At 51.5% G+C, this 17,885-nt stretch overlaps 1 protein-coding gene across 1 annotated transcript in view; it reads left to right on the top strand.

Moving 5' to 3' along the window:
• The first annotated feature begins 121 nt into the window (after window positions 1-121).
• The window catches only part of LOC130262403 (uncharacterized), a 30,021-nt gene continuing 12,257 nt past the window's right edge, over window positions 122-17,885 (top strand). Inside the window, exons 1-4 of the mRNA XM_056509495.1 lie at window positions 122-167; window positions 13,319-13,466; window positions 15,111-15,198; window positions 15,627-15,737. Of these exons, the coding sequence (XP_056365470.1) occupies window positions 122-167; window positions 13,319-13,466; window positions 15,111-15,198; window positions 15,627-15,737 (393 nt within the window). The remainder of the gene's footprint in view (window positions 168-13,318; window positions 13,467-15,110; window positions 15,199-15,626; window positions 15,738-17,885) is intronic.

The following is a 17,885-nucleotide window of genomic DNA, read 5'->3' as shown; positions in this document are numbered from 1 at the left end:
GCTGGCTGCAGCAGATGGGACAGGCTATTGGAAAAATGTCAATATTTCCCTAGAAATGTGGAATTAATTGGTGTCAAGGCCAGGATGCAGAGACACTGGAGGATGTTTTCCAGTGCCTGCCATGGCAGTGGAGCTTCAGAACCCTCTGCAGGCTCAGGGGTGCTCAGGTGAGCTGAACCAGGGCACAACCCCACGGGGATTTTGCACTATCCTGGTTGGAAGGACAGGTGTCTGCCAAAAAAGGCAGAAACTTCTCTTTGAAATGGAGAATGGAAACCCCCTCCCTCCATATAATATATAATATATAATAATATATAATATATAATATATAATATATAATATATAATATATAATATATAATATATAATATATAATATATAATATATAATATATAATATATAATATATAATATATATTATATAATAATATATAATATATAATATATAATATATATTATATAATAATATATAATATATAATTTTGAAATTAAGGGGCTCTCAGGCAAAGATATGGGAATTAGGAATAACAGCTCTTTACTAGGAAAATTAAACTAGAAATGCAGTATTACACAGAACAATCCCAACCCTGCCAGAGTCAGAATCCAAGCTGACACCCGTCAGTCAGTCAGGGTGTTGGCACAGTCCCATTCAATGGTGGCTGCATCCTCCTGCAGGGGCAGATGTGGTTCAGCTGGAGCAGTGCTCCTGGAGAAGGTGCAGTTTCCTCTGAAGCTCCAGGGATGATGTGCAAAGGTCTGGTTTTCCTCTGGAATCCAGTGGAAAGAAGGTGCCTTGGTGTCCAAAATGTCAGTTTTTATCTGGGTAGGAAAGGCTTGGCTCCTCCCCTGGCTGGAGCATCTCCCAGTGGGATGATGGAATTTTATCAGTCATGCACTGGGACTCACTGGCCATGAACAGGAGATATCTCCTGGAGGGAGGATGGGCTGTGGGAAGATAAAGATGATTGCCCAGCTGGTTTAAAGATGGCCCATGAGCAGATAATGTGTGCCAGGAGATCAGGGGCACTGTGACAGAATTCACATTTCTGGCCACATCAACCCAACCTCAGACTGGGAGATGTGCTGACCCTGAACCTGACCCCAGCACAGAGGGACAGGGATGCTGACCCAAACTGGATCTGAGCTGGAGGGAGCTTTTCTCTTTCCCACGGGGAATGCTCAGGAGTGGTTTGGTCCCTGGGGTTTGTGCCAGGGCAGCAGGAGGCTGGTACCAGGCTGGTGATCTGAGCCCTGTGGCATCCCCCAAACTCCTGTGCTGCTCACAGAGCTCAGGTCTGCTTTGGGAGGGTTAGAGAGAGCCCTGAGGGTGCTTCCCTTGTGGAAGAGGAGGAAAAGCCAGGCTTCAAGGGGACCAAGGGCACGTGTGCCCACTCTCTGGGCTGTGTCTGTCCCTCCACCCATCTTCCCCCTCTCATTTCCCCTGTTAACCATGGCAGCTGCTGGAAGTGCAGCTTTCCTTCAGCAGTGACCAGAACCTACAGAACCAGCTCCCAGCAGCTGCCTCAACCACTTCAGCCAAGCCTGGGGCTGGGGAGGAACAAAAGGAGCCCTGGAGAGCTGAGATGGGAAGGACAGGAGGGGCTGTCCTGCCTGGGAAATGCTGCTCTGGTTTCCCAGCCAGGCCTTTGGAGCTCAGTGATGATGGATAAAAGCCATGGCTGGGGCCTCTCCTGGGCAGCTCGGGTTGCAGAGGGCTGAAGGCAGCAGGAGAGACCCCAGGCTGAGCCCCCAAGGATTGGGTTTCCTTGGAACCAAACCCGGTGGGGCTGGGAGTGCCAGCAGTGCCTGCAGCCCGTGGAGAAGTGGCAGCGTGGCTGGATGCCTTCCCCAAGGCTCAGCTCTGCAGGAGAGCCCCAAAAGGGGATGGAGAGCCCCAAAAGGGGCTGCAGAGCCCTGAGGAGCAGCACCAAGGCAGCAGGAGAGCAGCCAGAGTTTTGTGAGCACAGTGCTGAGCGTGGCCCAGAGCAGAGTGGGATTCACCTCCCTGGGAGTGGGAGGTGCAGGTGGAATTCAGGTCCCACCCTGTGCATCCCATCAGCTCACCTGGCTGCAGTGGGGTTTTATTTCTGCCTAAGTGAGCTGGAGTAGGATTTGTGGTGAGCACCAGCTCAGGGTAATCAGGGAATTTCCAATATCCCTGGAACAGACACCTGGGATTTGCACCTTGCACAACACCCAGACCAGGGCAAACCCCCAGGGATGCACAGTCAGAGCTGGAAGTGCAGGAGCCAAAGGGCTCCAGCAGGCAGAGGAGAAGGTGGGGACTGGGAAATGTTAAACCCAGCTCAGGGGGCTGAAATGTGTGACCTTCAATCCCAAATTCCTTGTGAGGTGAGAGGCAAGTCCTGCTCCAGCTCAGCTCAGAGCACCCAAGGTCACACACAGCCCATTAAATCTCCTCCAGCTCCTGCTGGATAAATGGAACCAAGAGAAACTCCCAGTTTCTCACAACCTGAATTACTTGTAGCAACAAATATGTTTGATTAGGGTTGGATTTGTTTTTCCTTTTTTTTTTTTTTTTTTTTTTTTTTTTTTTTTTTTTTTGTTTTTCACTTTCAAATTATTTGCAATCTCGAGTTTGATTTGTGTGAACATATTTGTTGGAGGAAATTGCTTTATGCAAATGGATTCCAGCTGAGGGACCTGTGACACCAGAAGTGCTGTTGAGCCTCAGATGCCCTCAGTGGTGCCTGGCAGAAGGCAAGGGGGGCTGGTTCTCTCCTCCTCCACCTCCTCCTCCTCCAAACAAGGCATTTCACAGCCTTCCCAGACGTGTCTAGATGCAGCTTGGCTTTAGAGAGAATTTGCAGAACAAGGCTCAGCCTGTTTAAAAAAAAAAAAAAAAAAAAGAATAAAAAATGGATGCGTGTTGCACTGCTGGAATTTCACATCCTAGCGAGCAGAAATCAGAGAGCTAGGCTGATATTTTCACCTGAAATGTAGGTTAAAAATGTTGTATCACCCTCCAGGGGCTGAATTATTGAAAGGCAGTGATTTATGGATACCTGCCATCCCAGCTGCTCCCCCCACCTGAGCTGAGGTGAATGTGGCCTCATCTGACTAAGCCAGGCTCAAGGTGAGCTAGGGATGCTCCTCCTCCACACATTTCACAACTGCTGGACCTAACCCAGGTCCTGGTAGGAGGCAGGCAGAGGGTTTTGTCTGAGTGGTTGGGAAATTTGGGAGAATGGTTTGAATGTGAACAGTAAATGGTCTTTTCCTGCCTCCGTGCAGAAGACACTGTCCTGTGCTTTGCTGGGGAGCTCAGAGCTAAATCCTGCAACATGATCAGGGATCAAAAGGAGCTGGGAGAGGAGGGGGTTCTGATATTCCTGGTTTCCAAGTCCTTTTCCAGCCTCACCAAGTCCCAGGTCCCTCCCTCCACCCACCCTGAGCTCACCCCACTGAGAGGGTGTGGGAATGTTTCCACCTCTCCTGTCCCCCCCAGACCCCTGCCAGCCTGTTTTCCTCACGGTTTGGAAAAGAAATTGGCCAACTTCACACCTGTCAGGTTTAACTGATTGCCCGTGGCTCGGAGGGAGGGAGGGAGGGGAGGGGGGAGCCCATCCCTGTGGCTCTGCAGGGGAAATTCCTCCGTTCCTCCAGCAATGAATGCTCCATTTCCTGCCTCACCCCACCGTGACAGTGTCACCCAACAACGGACAGTGGCTCTCTGCTGGTCCCACCCCAAAACCTCACCCCACATAATCCCCCCCAGTGTGCCCAGTCCAGCTGCTGCCAGCTGTGCTCTGGATGCTGCAGCTGTCTGGGGCTGGGAATGGGGTGGGAATGCCAAGTCAGAGTAAACACTGCCCGGGAACAATGGCATGGGGGGCTTTGCAACGGGGAGGAATGGTAATTAAATAGAAATTTGTTACTTAAATGGTCACTTCCTGGGGTTTGGTTGACGTCCGATTAACTGAACTTTTAATTTGCATAAGCAGTAAATGTTTAATTATGTTATTAATATATTTGAGTTGAGGAGCTTATGGGGTTTTATAATTGGCATTTAACTAGATAGTTCCAGCATATTAACTGATGTTTTATGGCTCCATGTGAGCTTCTCCAATTATAACTGACCTAAAAATTTGCTTGGAGGACCTGCCTTGAAAGTGTTACCTGAGCAACAGAACGGGGGGAGGCGAAGAGGAGGATGGTGGAGCCTGTCCCCTGAAGGAGGGATGTGCACAGGCAGCTCTGCACCCTCCACAGAGGCTCTGAGACCCCTGTGCCACCCCTAGGATGTCCTTTCCTCAAGGGCCAGTGTCACAGAGGGGTCACCTCCCCTCCCCTGGCACCCAGAGGCTCACACCCAGCAGGGGACTGGGGAGGAGATCTGGAGATTTGGGAGGGTTTGTCCTGGGTTAGGGGGTGACCTTGTGACTGACCAGCTCTGGCAGCCTCAGTGCTCAACTCCCAAATCCTGTCAGTCATTCTAAATCTATTTTCCATCCCGTCTCTACACTTGCTTTGATGACATGACTGGTTTAGTAGGCAAAAAAATGACATTGTGTTTGACTGACAAGGCCCATTTCCCATGAACCTCACAGACTGGCATTGATTATACTCCTGCTTTTTAATTCTTTATTAACTGCAGCCTGTGTTTGCTTCTTCTGTGGTGCCAAGAAATCACCCTGTAGGATTCGAGTCCTTCTCTGTGCCCTCCTCCATTCTGCTAAAATTTAACCTTCTCAAATTTAACTATTTTAACAAATAGCAAAAAACCAACAGCAGTGAGTTAGGAATCTCCTCAGCTGAGTCTTTCAACCCCTCTGTTTGCTAATAATAAGTGGAGTATCCAAGGAGATGGTGTCCAGCAAGCTCCTCAGCCTTGTCATCCTTAAACACAGGCAAATTGTTTTGTCATCTCAGAAGCCACAAACAAATGTGTGCCGGTCTCCAGAGACAGATCACGAGCAGTTCTTCAAATCTTCTGCCTTTTCTGAATCATTACAGCCCCCTTGGCCCTGCCCACCTGCTGGAGTGCCTGTGGCACAGTGCAGGGATGGTGTTTATCCCCCAGGGTGAGCCTGGATTTTGCATCCATGGTCTGTCCTTCAGCCCCTGTGTCCTGCTCCCTTTCCTGCTTTTCCCTTTGATCCATGCTGGAGAAGGGGGAAGCTCCCTGTGTCCAAGCTGAGAAATGAGCTCAAAGAGGCTGCATGGCTAATTCTTGGTGCTTCCATCATTTCACAATTTGGGTGAGCTGGGAAGGTGTGTGAGAAACCTTTCAATGCCATCAACAGGAGGGAGAAATCAGGAAATCTGAGCTGGTTCCTGTGTCAGGTGCCTCTCCTGGAGCAGGGTTGGGTGGGGACAGCTGGGGACACCAGGACAGGGATGGTGACAGTCCTGGAAGGTGTGTGAGGGCAGGAGGGGAGGCAGCAGCACCAGAGCCACAGGAGCACCCAGCAACTCCATCCTCACACATCTGGCAGCTCCCTCCCTGCTCCAGAACACTGCAGAGTCACTTTTTGGTCTGGATTGCATCACCTGGGTCCCTGGGCTGGGATGCAAACGGGAGGTGAGCTCATCCTTGGAGACATGCAGGACACAGCTGCCCTAAACACCCCCAGAGCAACAGGAGACAAACACAGCCAGGCAGAGTGAGACGTCCCCAGGAGTGCTGCTGGGGATTGTTGAGCAAATTAACTCTATTAACACAAATGATGAGAGTCTGAGCTGCAGTTCCTGTGCCTTCTATCTGACAGAATTCATCTGGTGGCTGCTTGTAATAGCGTGACCTTAATGGACTCATCAAGGGAGCAGGGCTGCAGCTCTGGCTGAACATGGGCTTGGGAGCACACTGTGCTCTGGGCAGGATGCTGAGAGCAGGACAGGCACATCCTGGTGTAATGGGCTGCAGGATCCAGCCCCTCCATCCCTCCAGGAGAGGCAATTTCAAGTGTCATCACCTCCTCGAAACTGTGCGGCAGAAGAAATAAATTACTAAAGGGATTTGATTGTTCATTACTCTGCCAAGCTGCAAGGAAATGAAGCAGAACTAAAATTAAGGGCTGCAAGGCAGAGGAAACGCCAGAGAACATTTCCCTTCTTCTCCAGGGCTCATCTTCTTCCCCAAAACAGGCTGGGGTGCAAGTTGTGGGAGGCAGGGGAGTCTGCCCAAGCAAGGCCAGGTGAGTTTGGGGTGGGTCAGTGGCAGCAAGGTGTTTGCCCCACTTACTAGAGTGGCAGAGAGAAGAAAAACCAGCCCAGGAAGAGGAATCAGTGGTGGAATTCCCACCAGAATGCTCATCCCTGCTGGATCCCGTGGGGTTAACACCCTGCTCCCCCTGCTGCACCAAACCCCGTCCGTGTCAGTGGCCACTGGCAGCATCAAAAGGGAGGGCACCGAGGGCTAGGGCCACGTTCCAGACATGGTTTTGTGGCCAGCAGCTCTTTAACCAGATGTTATTTAACCAAGGATGGTGTTTCCTGCAGGGGAGGGACAAACTGGTCATTACTGGAGAGAGCCTTGCATGGCAAAGCCATTCCCTGGCTGGAATGTGTGTGAAATCCCCACCAAAGCCAAGCACATCCCAGTGTCCACTTCAAAGCAGGCACCCCAGGGAGGGCTGGAGCCACACACTGCACTTCCAAAACCTCATCAGAGTGCCTTGGGAAGCCTCAAAGTGCCAGTTGGGCTGGCAGAAATGACAGAGGGAAGGAAAGTGGTCAGGGATCTTCAGGGGATGCTGTGGTCAGTGCCCAGCCTGGGATGAGCTGAGCACCCAGGGGATACCCAGACCTCTGGGCTTCAGTGAGGGAAATTAGAGAGGGGACAGTGGGATTCCCACTGGTGGGAGGGAGAGAAAGGACAGTGCAGAGGGTTTGGGGTATTTGTTTGTTAAACCACCCTTGGGGACACTGGTTTTGCCCCTGTCACACACACAGTAAAACCAGGACGCTCCCAGCACCCCTCTGCAGGGACCAGCAGCACCCTGTGGGAGGTGAGCAGCACATTCTGGGGGCCCAGCCTGTGCAGAGGGGGATTTCCAGGGGAATGAGGCACTGCCAGGATCACAGCCATGCCTCAGCACTCGCCTGTGTGGTGGCTGATTGTGTAAGTGAGAGTTACATCAACAAACACCCGATGGGAGAGGCTGTGACGGCTCCGAAAATTCCATCTGACTTATATCAGGGCACGGAGGCAGAAGAGCAGCTCTGCCTTCATTTTGGTGTTTAACCTTTAGCTGGCTGGAATAGGTCAAGATTATCTGGAGCCAGGATGTTCCCTGCTGTCAGATCTTTGTAGGCTTTCAAACCTAATCAGGAAGAAAGGAGACCTAATCAGGGGAACAGGCAGCATCCCTCAGCCAAGGACATCCTGAACTAGCAGAATTTAAGGATGTGGTAAATGGAGATGTTGTTGTCTATCGGTGGAACAGACAGCAGTTAGCATCCCTTACTGCAGGACTCCTGGAACTAACAAGCCTTGAGGATGTGTTAAATCAAGATGTTGATGGATGTCTGTGTGTACATCGCTAACTTGGCAAAACATTCAAGGTCTGTGCATCCTGCAGCTGAGCTATCTTCATTATCTTATTGAAAATCACACCCAAAAGGCCCTGCCAGGTGAAAACTCTTCCCCTGAGCAGGTGTAGAAGTTTGCTGGGGTCACATAACATGGGAATTACTGACATGGTGCTTTTGACTCCAAGTGAAGCCCAGACACTGTTCCTGCTCAGAAAACCCTGCCAGCCACCTTTCCCAACCAAATCACTCCAGCTGCCCCTGTTTCTGCCACCAGATGAGCACCACTTGGTGACAGAGCTGGCTCTGGGTCCTGCCAGGGGTTAAGTGGTGCTGAAACCCATGAATTGATGTGGGTTTGTGTTTGCACAGGGCAGAATTTCCCTGGTCACCTCCACCTGCCCTGAGGGAAGGGTCTGAGCTGGAGCAGGGTCTGAGGGGGCCCAGCAGGGAGCAGAAGGAGCTGCTGTGCTCCCCCTCTCCTCTCTCCTTCAAACCAGGATCAAAGCAGGGGCTGGGAAGGTTTTTGACCTTCACCCACTCATGGTCTAGGGCCACTGGTGCAGCTTTTCCTCCTCAATCCCTTTCATCCTCTGGGTGCTTGGCTGTCCCTGGAAAGGATTCCCTAAATGCACACAGCCAAGGAGCAGCCCCCAGAGAAACCCTGCCCACCTCCCAGACTTCAGATCCCTGTAAAACCCCCAGTGCCTTGCAAACCCCACTGCTTATCCTCCCCTTTGCCCCACCAGCTCCACCAGCTCGGGCTCAGGCTCTCCTGGGAGCAGTTCCCATTAACCCTTTGCAAACAAAAGGCACCACAGCAAGGCTGGGAACCAGCTTGTGCCTGGGGGTGTGTGTTCTGCTGGAGCGTGTCTCAAATTAGCCAATCCTGCTCCTGCCTTCAGAACCAAGCCAGGGAAGTATTTGTTCTGCCAAGCTTTTCAGCTCGGTTTAATTTAGCTCTGTGAACTTGTCTCAGGCTCCCTGGAATGTGTCAGGTGGGGTGCATTATAAATATGCATCAGCTGAGCTCATTGTCTTGCTCAGAGGACCAGCAGGCAGAGAGAGTCCAGCAAATGTCTCCTTCCTCCAGGTCAGGGTGACAGTCCAGGCTGGGGACAGGCTTAGTTTGGGCTGTAAATGCTGTGAGCAGGGATGGAGGGATGGATGGATGGATGGATGGATGGATGGATGGATGGATGGATGGATGGATGGATGGAGCACTGAGGTTACATCACACCCAGCAAGGCTGGCTGCCACAGGAGCTCCAGAGCTGCCAGCACAAAACAGAAAGATCCCAATCCCTTCCCATGGCTGTGCAGCATCAACCCAGCCCTGTGCTGAGGGCCCTGGCCAGCCAGGAGATAGATGGGATTTGCTGTGGGGAGGTGGAAATGGAAAGGGAACCCTGCTCTGGAACTGGCTGTGGGTGCAGATCTCAGAGCAGAGGGTTTATCAGAGTGGTGTGTGTTGTTGTGGTGGTTTGCAAAGGGGGATCAGGTTGGATTTAGGAAGGGGCAGAGACAGGAGAAGGGTGTGCAGCTCTCTTGGAACAAGTTAGCTCCACTCAGAGCTGCTGTAAACCAGCCCTGAGACTGGCCCAGCTTCCAGATCCACTGGGGGGATGCAGGCCAGTGCCTCAGCAGTGAGATGGGGCTCAGGCTCTCCTTGGGCAGTTCAGGGCAGACAGAACAGAAAACCACCTCTGTGAGACCCAGCTGTCTCCCAAGATTAATCTTTTCTGCCTGCCCAGACTCCATCCCAGATCTCTGCTCCTCCCCACCTGCTCAGGATGTCACTGTGCATGCACAGAGTGCAGGACCAGCTGTGGGAGCCCAGCTTTACAAAGCCAGTCCCAGGCAGGCCCAGCCCTTGGTGGGGATGCAGCACATCCCACTCTCAGGTCCTGATCCCAAGAACAGCCAGGCTGCTGCATGATCCAAATGTCCCAGGAAATATCCCAGGAAATGTCCCAGGAAATGTCCCAGTAAATATCCCAGGAAATGTCCCAGGAAATGTCCCAGTAAACATCTCAGCCACTCCAGTAGCTCTGAGGAAGGAGCCCTCACTTCCCAAAGTGTGACAGACCCTTCTCCCTGTTCCTTTCACAAACCCCTCCACACCAAGAGCCAGTGAGTCTCTCCCACTCTGCCACAGCTTCCCTGGACACTTTCCAGTGGGTCCCTCTCTGCCTGGCTGCCTTGGGAACATCCTTCTGTCCCTCCTGCAAGCTGCTTGTCCCCTGTGCCTCGGTGATTATTGACTGCTGCTCCCTGTGTCACCACCAGGATGGCTCTGTCCCTTTGTCCCTTTGTCCCTTTGTCCCTTTGGCCTGGCTCTTGGCAGGAGTCACACACAGAGCCACCAGCCCTGAGGCTGTTTGGCTGCTGGACAAAGGGTTTGTCACCAGTGCCATGAGCTCAGTGTGTGACCCAGCCTGAAAGATAAAGAGCTGGACACTGCATGGTTCAGTATCAATCAAGCAAATGCCACTTTATTGTTGTCTTCTAACCCTAATACACAATTTTTCTCCTCCTGCAGATCATCATTGGTAGAAACCTTCTTGCATGAGGCAGAGTTTTCTACTTTTTACTGGTCTCAGAGTTCCTTGGCATTCACTTATCACCTTTAGTTCTTCTTGACTCACCCTTTGTTTTCTTGTCAGGCTGCAGTTGTTCTTATTTCTTTTCCAAGGGCAAAGCTACAGGCCTAGCTCATGTTCATAAAAGCATTCCTATCCCTTTCCTGGCTTGCCCATTTTTCCCCAAAATCATTCCCACACGAGGCAGGGCACACAGCCATGTCCAGTGGGAATCCCTGACTGCCCTGGGATCCCCTGGGCAGAGCTGGAATGGGATTTCACTGAGCTCTGGGGCTGGGCAATGGTGGCATCAGCACCTCTCAGGGTGCTTGGATTGGTCTGGGGGGTGCACAGATCTCCCTGTGCTGCTGCTCCTTTTGGGAAAGGATGCTCTGAGCAGAGATAACCCCTCCCCTCCCTGCCTGTGCCTGCCTCCATCTCCAGAAGAGCCGTGGGAGAACAAAGTGATGAACAAACAGCTCTGGAGCAGACTGGGGGTGGGACGCCCTTCTTTTCTCCTTAATTGTAATACTGTGAATTAATTCAGCTTCCAGCAGCAGCCAGGAGCTTCCCAGCAGCCCTCAGACATCCAGATAAGGCTGAGCTGTTTGTTGAGCCCCTCTGGGTTCCCTGGTACCTGCCTCACTGCCAACTGCTTCACACAAACTTTTTGTAAAATTTTTTTTTTTGAGAATTTTAAATTGTTCAAGCGTGACACAGAGCACAGGGGTTTGCATTCTTAATTGGCAAAGCCTTTCCCCACTCCCACCTGGAGGCCCCTGAGCTGTCCTGCCAATTTATTCTGATCCTGATTCACAAGCCTGGCAAACATCTTCCCAAAAGCCCTGTCAGTGGAACTGAATCCTCACCTGGCACTTCTGGGCATCTCCTGAGGTGAATTTCTGGTGTTCTCCTCTTTTGGAATGTCCATTTTTGCAGCCACCCTCTCCCCCAGAAAAGCCCTGGTGGTGCCCTCCAAACTGTACCAACCACAACTCTTCCCCAGGGGGAAATAAACAGTGGATATAGATGAAAAAATAGGTTTAAAAGGAAAAAAAAAAATGTAAGAGGAAAAAGCAATCATTGGTTTCTCTCTAATTCTCATTTTCTTCTATCCTGGGCACTCTCCTGCTCTCTCAGGACTTTCTTCTCTCATTTATCTTCCTCACCTCCTGGGGTTTGTCCTGTGTCATGGTTTGGTGCTTGACACCAGGATGTTCATACAGAGCCTGGGAAGGAGGAGGGACTCTCAAAAACACCATAAATATTTTCAATTCTTCCTGTGCTTCTTCACTCTGTCACTCCCCACCTCCCTTACTCACTGCCCCATATTCACCTCTCCCTCTCTACATTTTCTCAGCCCCTTCCTGCTTTTACCCAGCCTCACCTGAGCTCCTGGAGATCCATTTTATTTATTTATCTCCTTTCCCTCTTTCTCCTTCCACCCTCTGCCCCCACCACACACCTGATTTACAGCAGCAGCAGGAGGCTGATGTTCTCTGCTCCTTCTCTGCTCCCTCCCTGCCATCCCCAGAGCCAGCAGGGGCCAATTCATCACAGAAATGCCCCAGCCCAGGTGACTGGGACATTCTTTACAGCCACAATCCCCAGTGCTGAGCTGGGGGGTTTGGATGGCAGAGCTGGGAGAGAGCTGACTGCAGGCACAAATATTATTTACAAGGTGCTGTGGCTTATGGAGGAGGGAAGAGGAAGAAAAGTGGCTGCCACCACGAGTTCTGATGACTCCAGCATCCTGCCACCAGAAGAGCTTGGAACTCTTCATTAGGGAGCAGGGGAAGGCAGGGGGAGGGTGGGATGTGGCCAGTGGAAGCTCCAGGGTGTGGAGAAAAGCAGGATTTTGTGTCAGAGGGTGGATTCCTCAGCTGGCAGCTCCAGTGCTCTGTGCAATTTGGGATCTTGGATCCCAGGGAGATGTTTGCACACCTCAGCTCACTCCTGGATGACAGCAGCAAATCTGAGAGCTGGGGAAGGCTGGCTGGGAGGGGAGAGCTGGGATTTCTCTCCTGGAAATGATCCAGCACAGCTCGTTTGTGACTGCACCTGGCACGTGGGGCTGCAGATAAGCAAGAGCTGCATCCAGGGAGGGGAAGTGGGAGTAAAAAGCAGGTTTTTCACCCTGAAAAGTCCTGGATTTGTCATCCTGTGTGGTTTGGGGATGTGTGCAGATGTTTTATAGCCACATACATTTCGTTTTATTACTTTGCACATGGAAACTGGGCCTAATTGTGAGGCCTTGGGGATGGGTAGTTTAGGGGAGATACTGGTACCCAAAGCCAGAGTTGTTGCAGAATGAGATCCATTAGCCCAATCTGGTGTCTAAGAGCAGCCAGTAGCCAGGAAAGTACTGCACTATTAAGAAAAATAAAAAAATTGGAGGTGACAGACAAATTCTCCAAAGCCCCTTGTTCCCCCATCCCTGTCTTGCTCCCCTCCCCTGAATATCTTTTCTTCCTCCTCCTCCTCCTCCTCCTCCTTCCTCCATCCCAATTATCTCCTCCTTTCATCACTGCCAGAGTTGTAAGTACAAAGTACCAATTAGCTAGTTTTCAAGTTTAATTAGGTTGGAAGGTAGAGCAAATTAAATCCTTTTATCGCAGGTTTCAAAGCACTTTCCCATCGGGATGGGTTCCTTTGGCTGAGGCCCGTGTTTGTCACCAAGGAGCTGGCCCAGGTCACAGAGCAGGGATGAAATGCAAGATTGGGTCTGTCTCCTAAATCCTGCACTCAGGACTCTTTTTTTTTGTTTTTTTTGGATGATTTGGGGTGCACAAATCTGCTCCACCTCCATCAAGTGAGCATTGCTGCTTAGCTTGCTGTAAGAATATTCCAGCAGCACCAGGAATTCAGTGACAAAGCCCAAATACTTCAAAATACTTCAACAGTATCAAGCAGCAGGTCCACATGAATGCTTGGGAGCACCTTTATTCCCTAAACCTTTCTTCTTTTGAGGCCTCAACAAAGGCAGAGAAGCGGATCCAGGAATAAACACCTGGAGATGGAATTGCAGAGCGGAGTGAGGAAGTGTTTAACTCTTGGAGACACAATTTCTGCTCCCCCTGAGCTCTGAGAGCTGCATTTCAACAGGATGGGGCTCCCTCCATGGAGCTGCTGGGCAGGGACACTCGGGGAAATTTCGGAATCCACCCTCACCTTTTCCTCCTGGTGGTCCAGCGCCTGCCCAGCCGCATTTCTGCTGCTCTGACCCTCTCCCCTGTGCGTTGCAGACAAGCCGCTACCTCAGAGCGCCCCGGGAGGGATCATCGGGATCGTGGGAGGCGTCGTGGCCGCCGTCTTCATCATCGGCGTGGTGGTGGCCGTCATCGTGCTGTACCGGCGGCAGCACAAGAGCCGCTCCGAGCCCGGCCACGACCTGTGAGTGAGAGCCTGGGGGCATGGGGGGCACGGGGGCAGCACCTCTGCTCCTTCCACACCTGCACAACGGGAGGATTGGGCAGCGAAATGTTTTCCTGCTGTTCCTGTCGCTCCCCTTTCCCTGGGGATTCCCATGCTGCTGGCTCCTGTTTCTGAGCTCCTAGCACAAGGCTGGAGTGGGAGCTGGAGCTCAGGGGTGCTGGCTTTGCTGTGGGGCTCAGTGGGTAGGAGAGGATCCCATTCCTCCTTTCTCAATGGCTTCAGGCTCCTGAGTGAAGCTGAATCACATCCTGCCCTCAGAGAGACGGACAGACCCTGAGCACCTCTGAGTGCATCCCACAGAGTCTGCAAAGGGCTCACACCCACCAGCACTGCAGTGTTGGACCTATGGGTGACATAAATTCTGTCAACAGCAGGGACAGGGGCTCCTCTTGGCCACTCTGGCCAGCACAGGGCAGCAGAGATCCCAGGCAGGGAATGGAGTGGTGTGGAGGTCACTTTGTGCAGCAGGAGCCTCTTCAGGAGCATTTACCCTGGGCTGTGCTGAACAGCTCTATCCTGAACAGCTCTTCACCCCCTCCCTCCCTTCCCACCTCGCAGAGGAGGCACGAAAAGCCCAGCACCAAGAGGTTGCTGTAATATTCACCCACCCCCAGCTCATTGTTGTTACACCTTGGGCACATTTTGTGCTCCATTTAATCCCATTTGAGAGAGGGCACTGGAGGATAGCGGGGGAAGCAGCAGGAGAGGCAGAAAGGCAGACAAACAAAAAAATAAAACAACCCAGCACCACAAGGTGAAATTGCATCAACAGCAGCAGGCCTGTGATGGAGATGCATTCTGACAATCCACTTCCCACAATGGCCCTCCACCAGGCTCAGGGAAGAGCCACTTCAGCAGAGAATAGAAACACAGCCGTGCCCGGCTCTGCAGAGGTGCTGCCTCTATTGTGGAGGCTGATCCCCAAGGCAATAGCATTTCTTTTCTGCAGAGCCACGGAGTCAATGTTTTACAGAGCCCCGGGGACCTGCTCTGCCCTCCCTGCCACCAGCACATTCCAGTCCCACGCTGGAATCCAAGGGAAGGCGCCCATCTCCATCAGATCTGCACGGAGAGAAGGGAGGGGGCAGCCAGCTAATTAGTGGATCAGAGTTTTAATAAGTTTTGTAAAAGGATTAGACACATCTGTGCATGTGAACAGAATGTGCAGAGACAGGCTCTAGGCTGGGATTATCGTGGCTGCCAGTCCCTGTGCTCTGGGGTAAAAGCTGATCCTTGGTGAGGGTCAGGGATAAGTGTCCCAGGCTGGCAGAGCAGGTCCATGAGCAGGATGCAGATTCCTCCTGGGGAGCTCCCATTACCTGCCATGGCACAAGGCACCTCCCAAGGGAGGATTTGCAGCCATTCCCAAGCAGGTATCCCTCGGGATCTGCAGTCTGACACGGGGATAAGGGCAGAATGCTGGGAGGGAATTTATTAACAATTCTAATTGGGGTGAGACAAAGGGCACTGGGGAGTTCCTGAGGATAATCTATGTGATTGTATTGGCAGGCTGGTGACAAACACAATCAAATCCTCGGGCACATCAAAGCAGCAGAACATTCTCTCCTGCTTTCCACTCAGCAGCCTCTTCTTTCCCTGCAGGATTGACCTCCCTCCATCCCACAAACCTGCCCCTCCACCAAAGAGGAAACAGGACATGAAAAGCCACCTGACTCCAGAAGACATCCAGGTAAAAACCTGCAAATTCCTGCCTCTGGCATGGAAAACTGATTCCAAACAGTGCCCACAGTGCCTGGATGTGGGAAATGGGGGTTGCAAGGGCAAAGAAGTTCCTGGCATTAAGGGGCAGAAAGAATGGAATTTTTCAAGGCCAGGTTGGATGGGACTCTAAGCAACTTGGTCTTGTGGGAGGTTCAAACTAAATTATCTTTAAGGTCCCTTCCAACCCCGACTGTTCTATGACTCTGATTCTATGGCTCTGTGCCTTGTCCCCCCAGAACTGCCAGAGTCTGGCACTAATTAAAAGCTGTAATTTGGATTCTGCTCGGTCCCTTTGGTGGATATTGAAAGGAAGGAGCTGGTTTTGGTTGTGTTGTCAGTTTGCTATCCCAGAGGACAACCCTTGCTCTTCTCATCCTTCTCTCCTCTCTCCTCCAGGTTGTTCACTTGGACAACATGAAACACGAGGAGGAGATCCAGAAGTTCCCTCTGCAGACTCCCTACTATGACATGGCAGCCCCTGAGCCCTCTCCCTACAGTGACAAACTGGTAAGGGGCTCAGGGTGACAGTGGCACCGCCTGGCACCTCAGCCCAGCCTCACCTGCCACACAGGAGCTAACCAAGCAGCATCCCCCCACCCACAGCCCGGGATTATCCCACCCACACTCTGACCCAGCTCACCCTATCGCAGCTGCCCATAGGTCCCACAGCTGTAGAACGCCCTGCCCACCCCAAATTCTCTGTCCTGCCCCACCCTGGCCACTCCTCACCTCCTGCAAGGAGCCCCTGTTAGTTTGCAGCTGAGGGAAGCAGCAGTGAGAGCTTCACAAAGCAATTATCTGCAGGGCAGAGCATGCCAGCGTTTGACTCTCACTTGACAACAACAAGTTCTTTAAACCCTTCTTTTTTTTTCTTTTTTTTTTTTTCTTTTTTTTTTTTTTTTTTTTTTCTGGTGTGTGGATTTGTTCAGCCTCAGATGGAGAGATGTTAATGTGAGGCAGCAGCAGCAGGGAGAGATTAAGGGTCAGGAGAGATGCTGGCAGTCACATGGGAAAGGCTGGTTTGCAAGGAGCGAGGAAATGTTAGATATTAAGGTGTAGGGAAAAGAAAACAGGTAAGATTAGAGTGGATTTTTGATGAGAAAACAGAAAACCAGCCTTGGACAGCATCCTTTCCCTCCCTCACCCCACAGCATGGGGATGCTCTGGGTTTTTATCCATAGGAGACAAGATATCCCAAAGGAAATCAGGTTTCTCACGAGTTCAGAGCACTGCACACCCAGCCCAGGGCTCAGCAGAGCGAACTCCCTGGCTGGGGAAAGGTGGATAAATATCAGCCCAGACTGGAGTAATTTTTATGAGCACCACTAATTACAACCCAGTCCATCCCAGTGTGACCCTGCCATGTGTGCTCCTGTGCAGATAATGGAAGGACAGGCCCCAGTGACCTTTGGCTGGCACAAGTCTGACGCCAGGCAGACGCCAAGGGCGCTGGAAATCAAAAGCCACAGCTCTGTGCTGAGCTGGATGGATGTGATCCTATTTACTCCATCCCTAAAGGAAAACTCCCCCTTGGAGCCCTGCCTCACTCCTGGGGCTGGTCCCCAGCTCTTTGTAACCCTTGCTGAGTTTTAAATGAAACACAGGATGCTGGAGCGAGACCACTGCTTGAACAGCATCTGAATTTCAGGCGAGCGGGAGGATGGAGGAGCTCATTTTGGGAAATAACGAGCAGTCAGTTAATTAAGTGGCAGAGTTAGCGATGTGAGATGGGGCCTGATGGGTTGCTGCTCTGTAACCATGGGAACAGAGTTTTTGCTGCTCTCAATCCTGGCCGGAGGAGACGCATTTCCATGTCCCACGCCTGGCACCGGCCGCTCCTCGCCCGCGGATCCTGCCGGGACCTGTGGAGCTCTGCTTTCACCTGGCCCACCAAGAGCTGGCTCTGAGCAAGGATGTGGTGTCTGGGGGCCTCCAGCTGCTGCCACAGCTGTGCCAGCTTTCCTGGCAGCCCTGGGTGTTCCATGTGACAGTGGTCAGGATGGTTGTGACTGATGGAGAGATCTCTATAAGGTCTTGAAACTTGTGGTTTATTGCATAGACTGTGGGTAAAAAGGGCCCTGCTGGGAGATGCCAGCAAGGCAGAGAGTGGGGGGCAATAAGAGGCAAGAGAGGGAAGTAAAAGAAGGAAATAAGAGAGCAAAGTAAGAGAGTGATTTGATTTTCCCATTTACAACACAATAAATCTTCTTCTTTGTTGAGTATTCTAATTTCCACTAACCAATCTATTACAAGATACAAATCCTATAGCATTTACATACAGCCTATAAGAATCATTACATTACTATCATGTGTTATACTTTAAACCCTAAAAACTACTCTTTGGACCCCTTCTGCCAAGCTAACAGGGTCTTCTCTGACCTTTGGACCATTGTTCTATCAAGAGGGGATTACTTTTGGCCGGCCATCCTATTGTCTTCTAGTTATTTACTAACTAAGGTTTGGTATCTCAAAGATGGCTTTCATTTCAATCTCTCTTGTGCTTTCCATATTCTCAAAATCTTTTGCCAGGCAATCCTACTCATAAGATTTTCCTGATTCATCCTTCCCAATACCCAGGAGAGGGTCAGGCTCACCCAGCACATACCTGTGCTGTGCCCTGGCTCAGCCCTGCTGGATTCTTCCCAGATGGCACAG

The sequence above is a fragment of the Oenanthe melanoleuca genome, chromosome 24, assembly GCF_029582105.1.
Source record: "Oenanthe melanoleuca isolate GR-GAL-2019-014 chromosome 24, OMel1.0, whole genome shotgun sequence".
Classification (NCBI taxonomy): domain Eukaryota; kingdom Metazoa; phylum Chordata; class Aves; order Passeriformes; family Muscicapidae; genus Oenanthe; species Oenanthe melanoleuca.
Note: the sequence above shows the minus strand (reverse complement) of the source record. Positions and strands in the feature narration are given on the sequence as shown.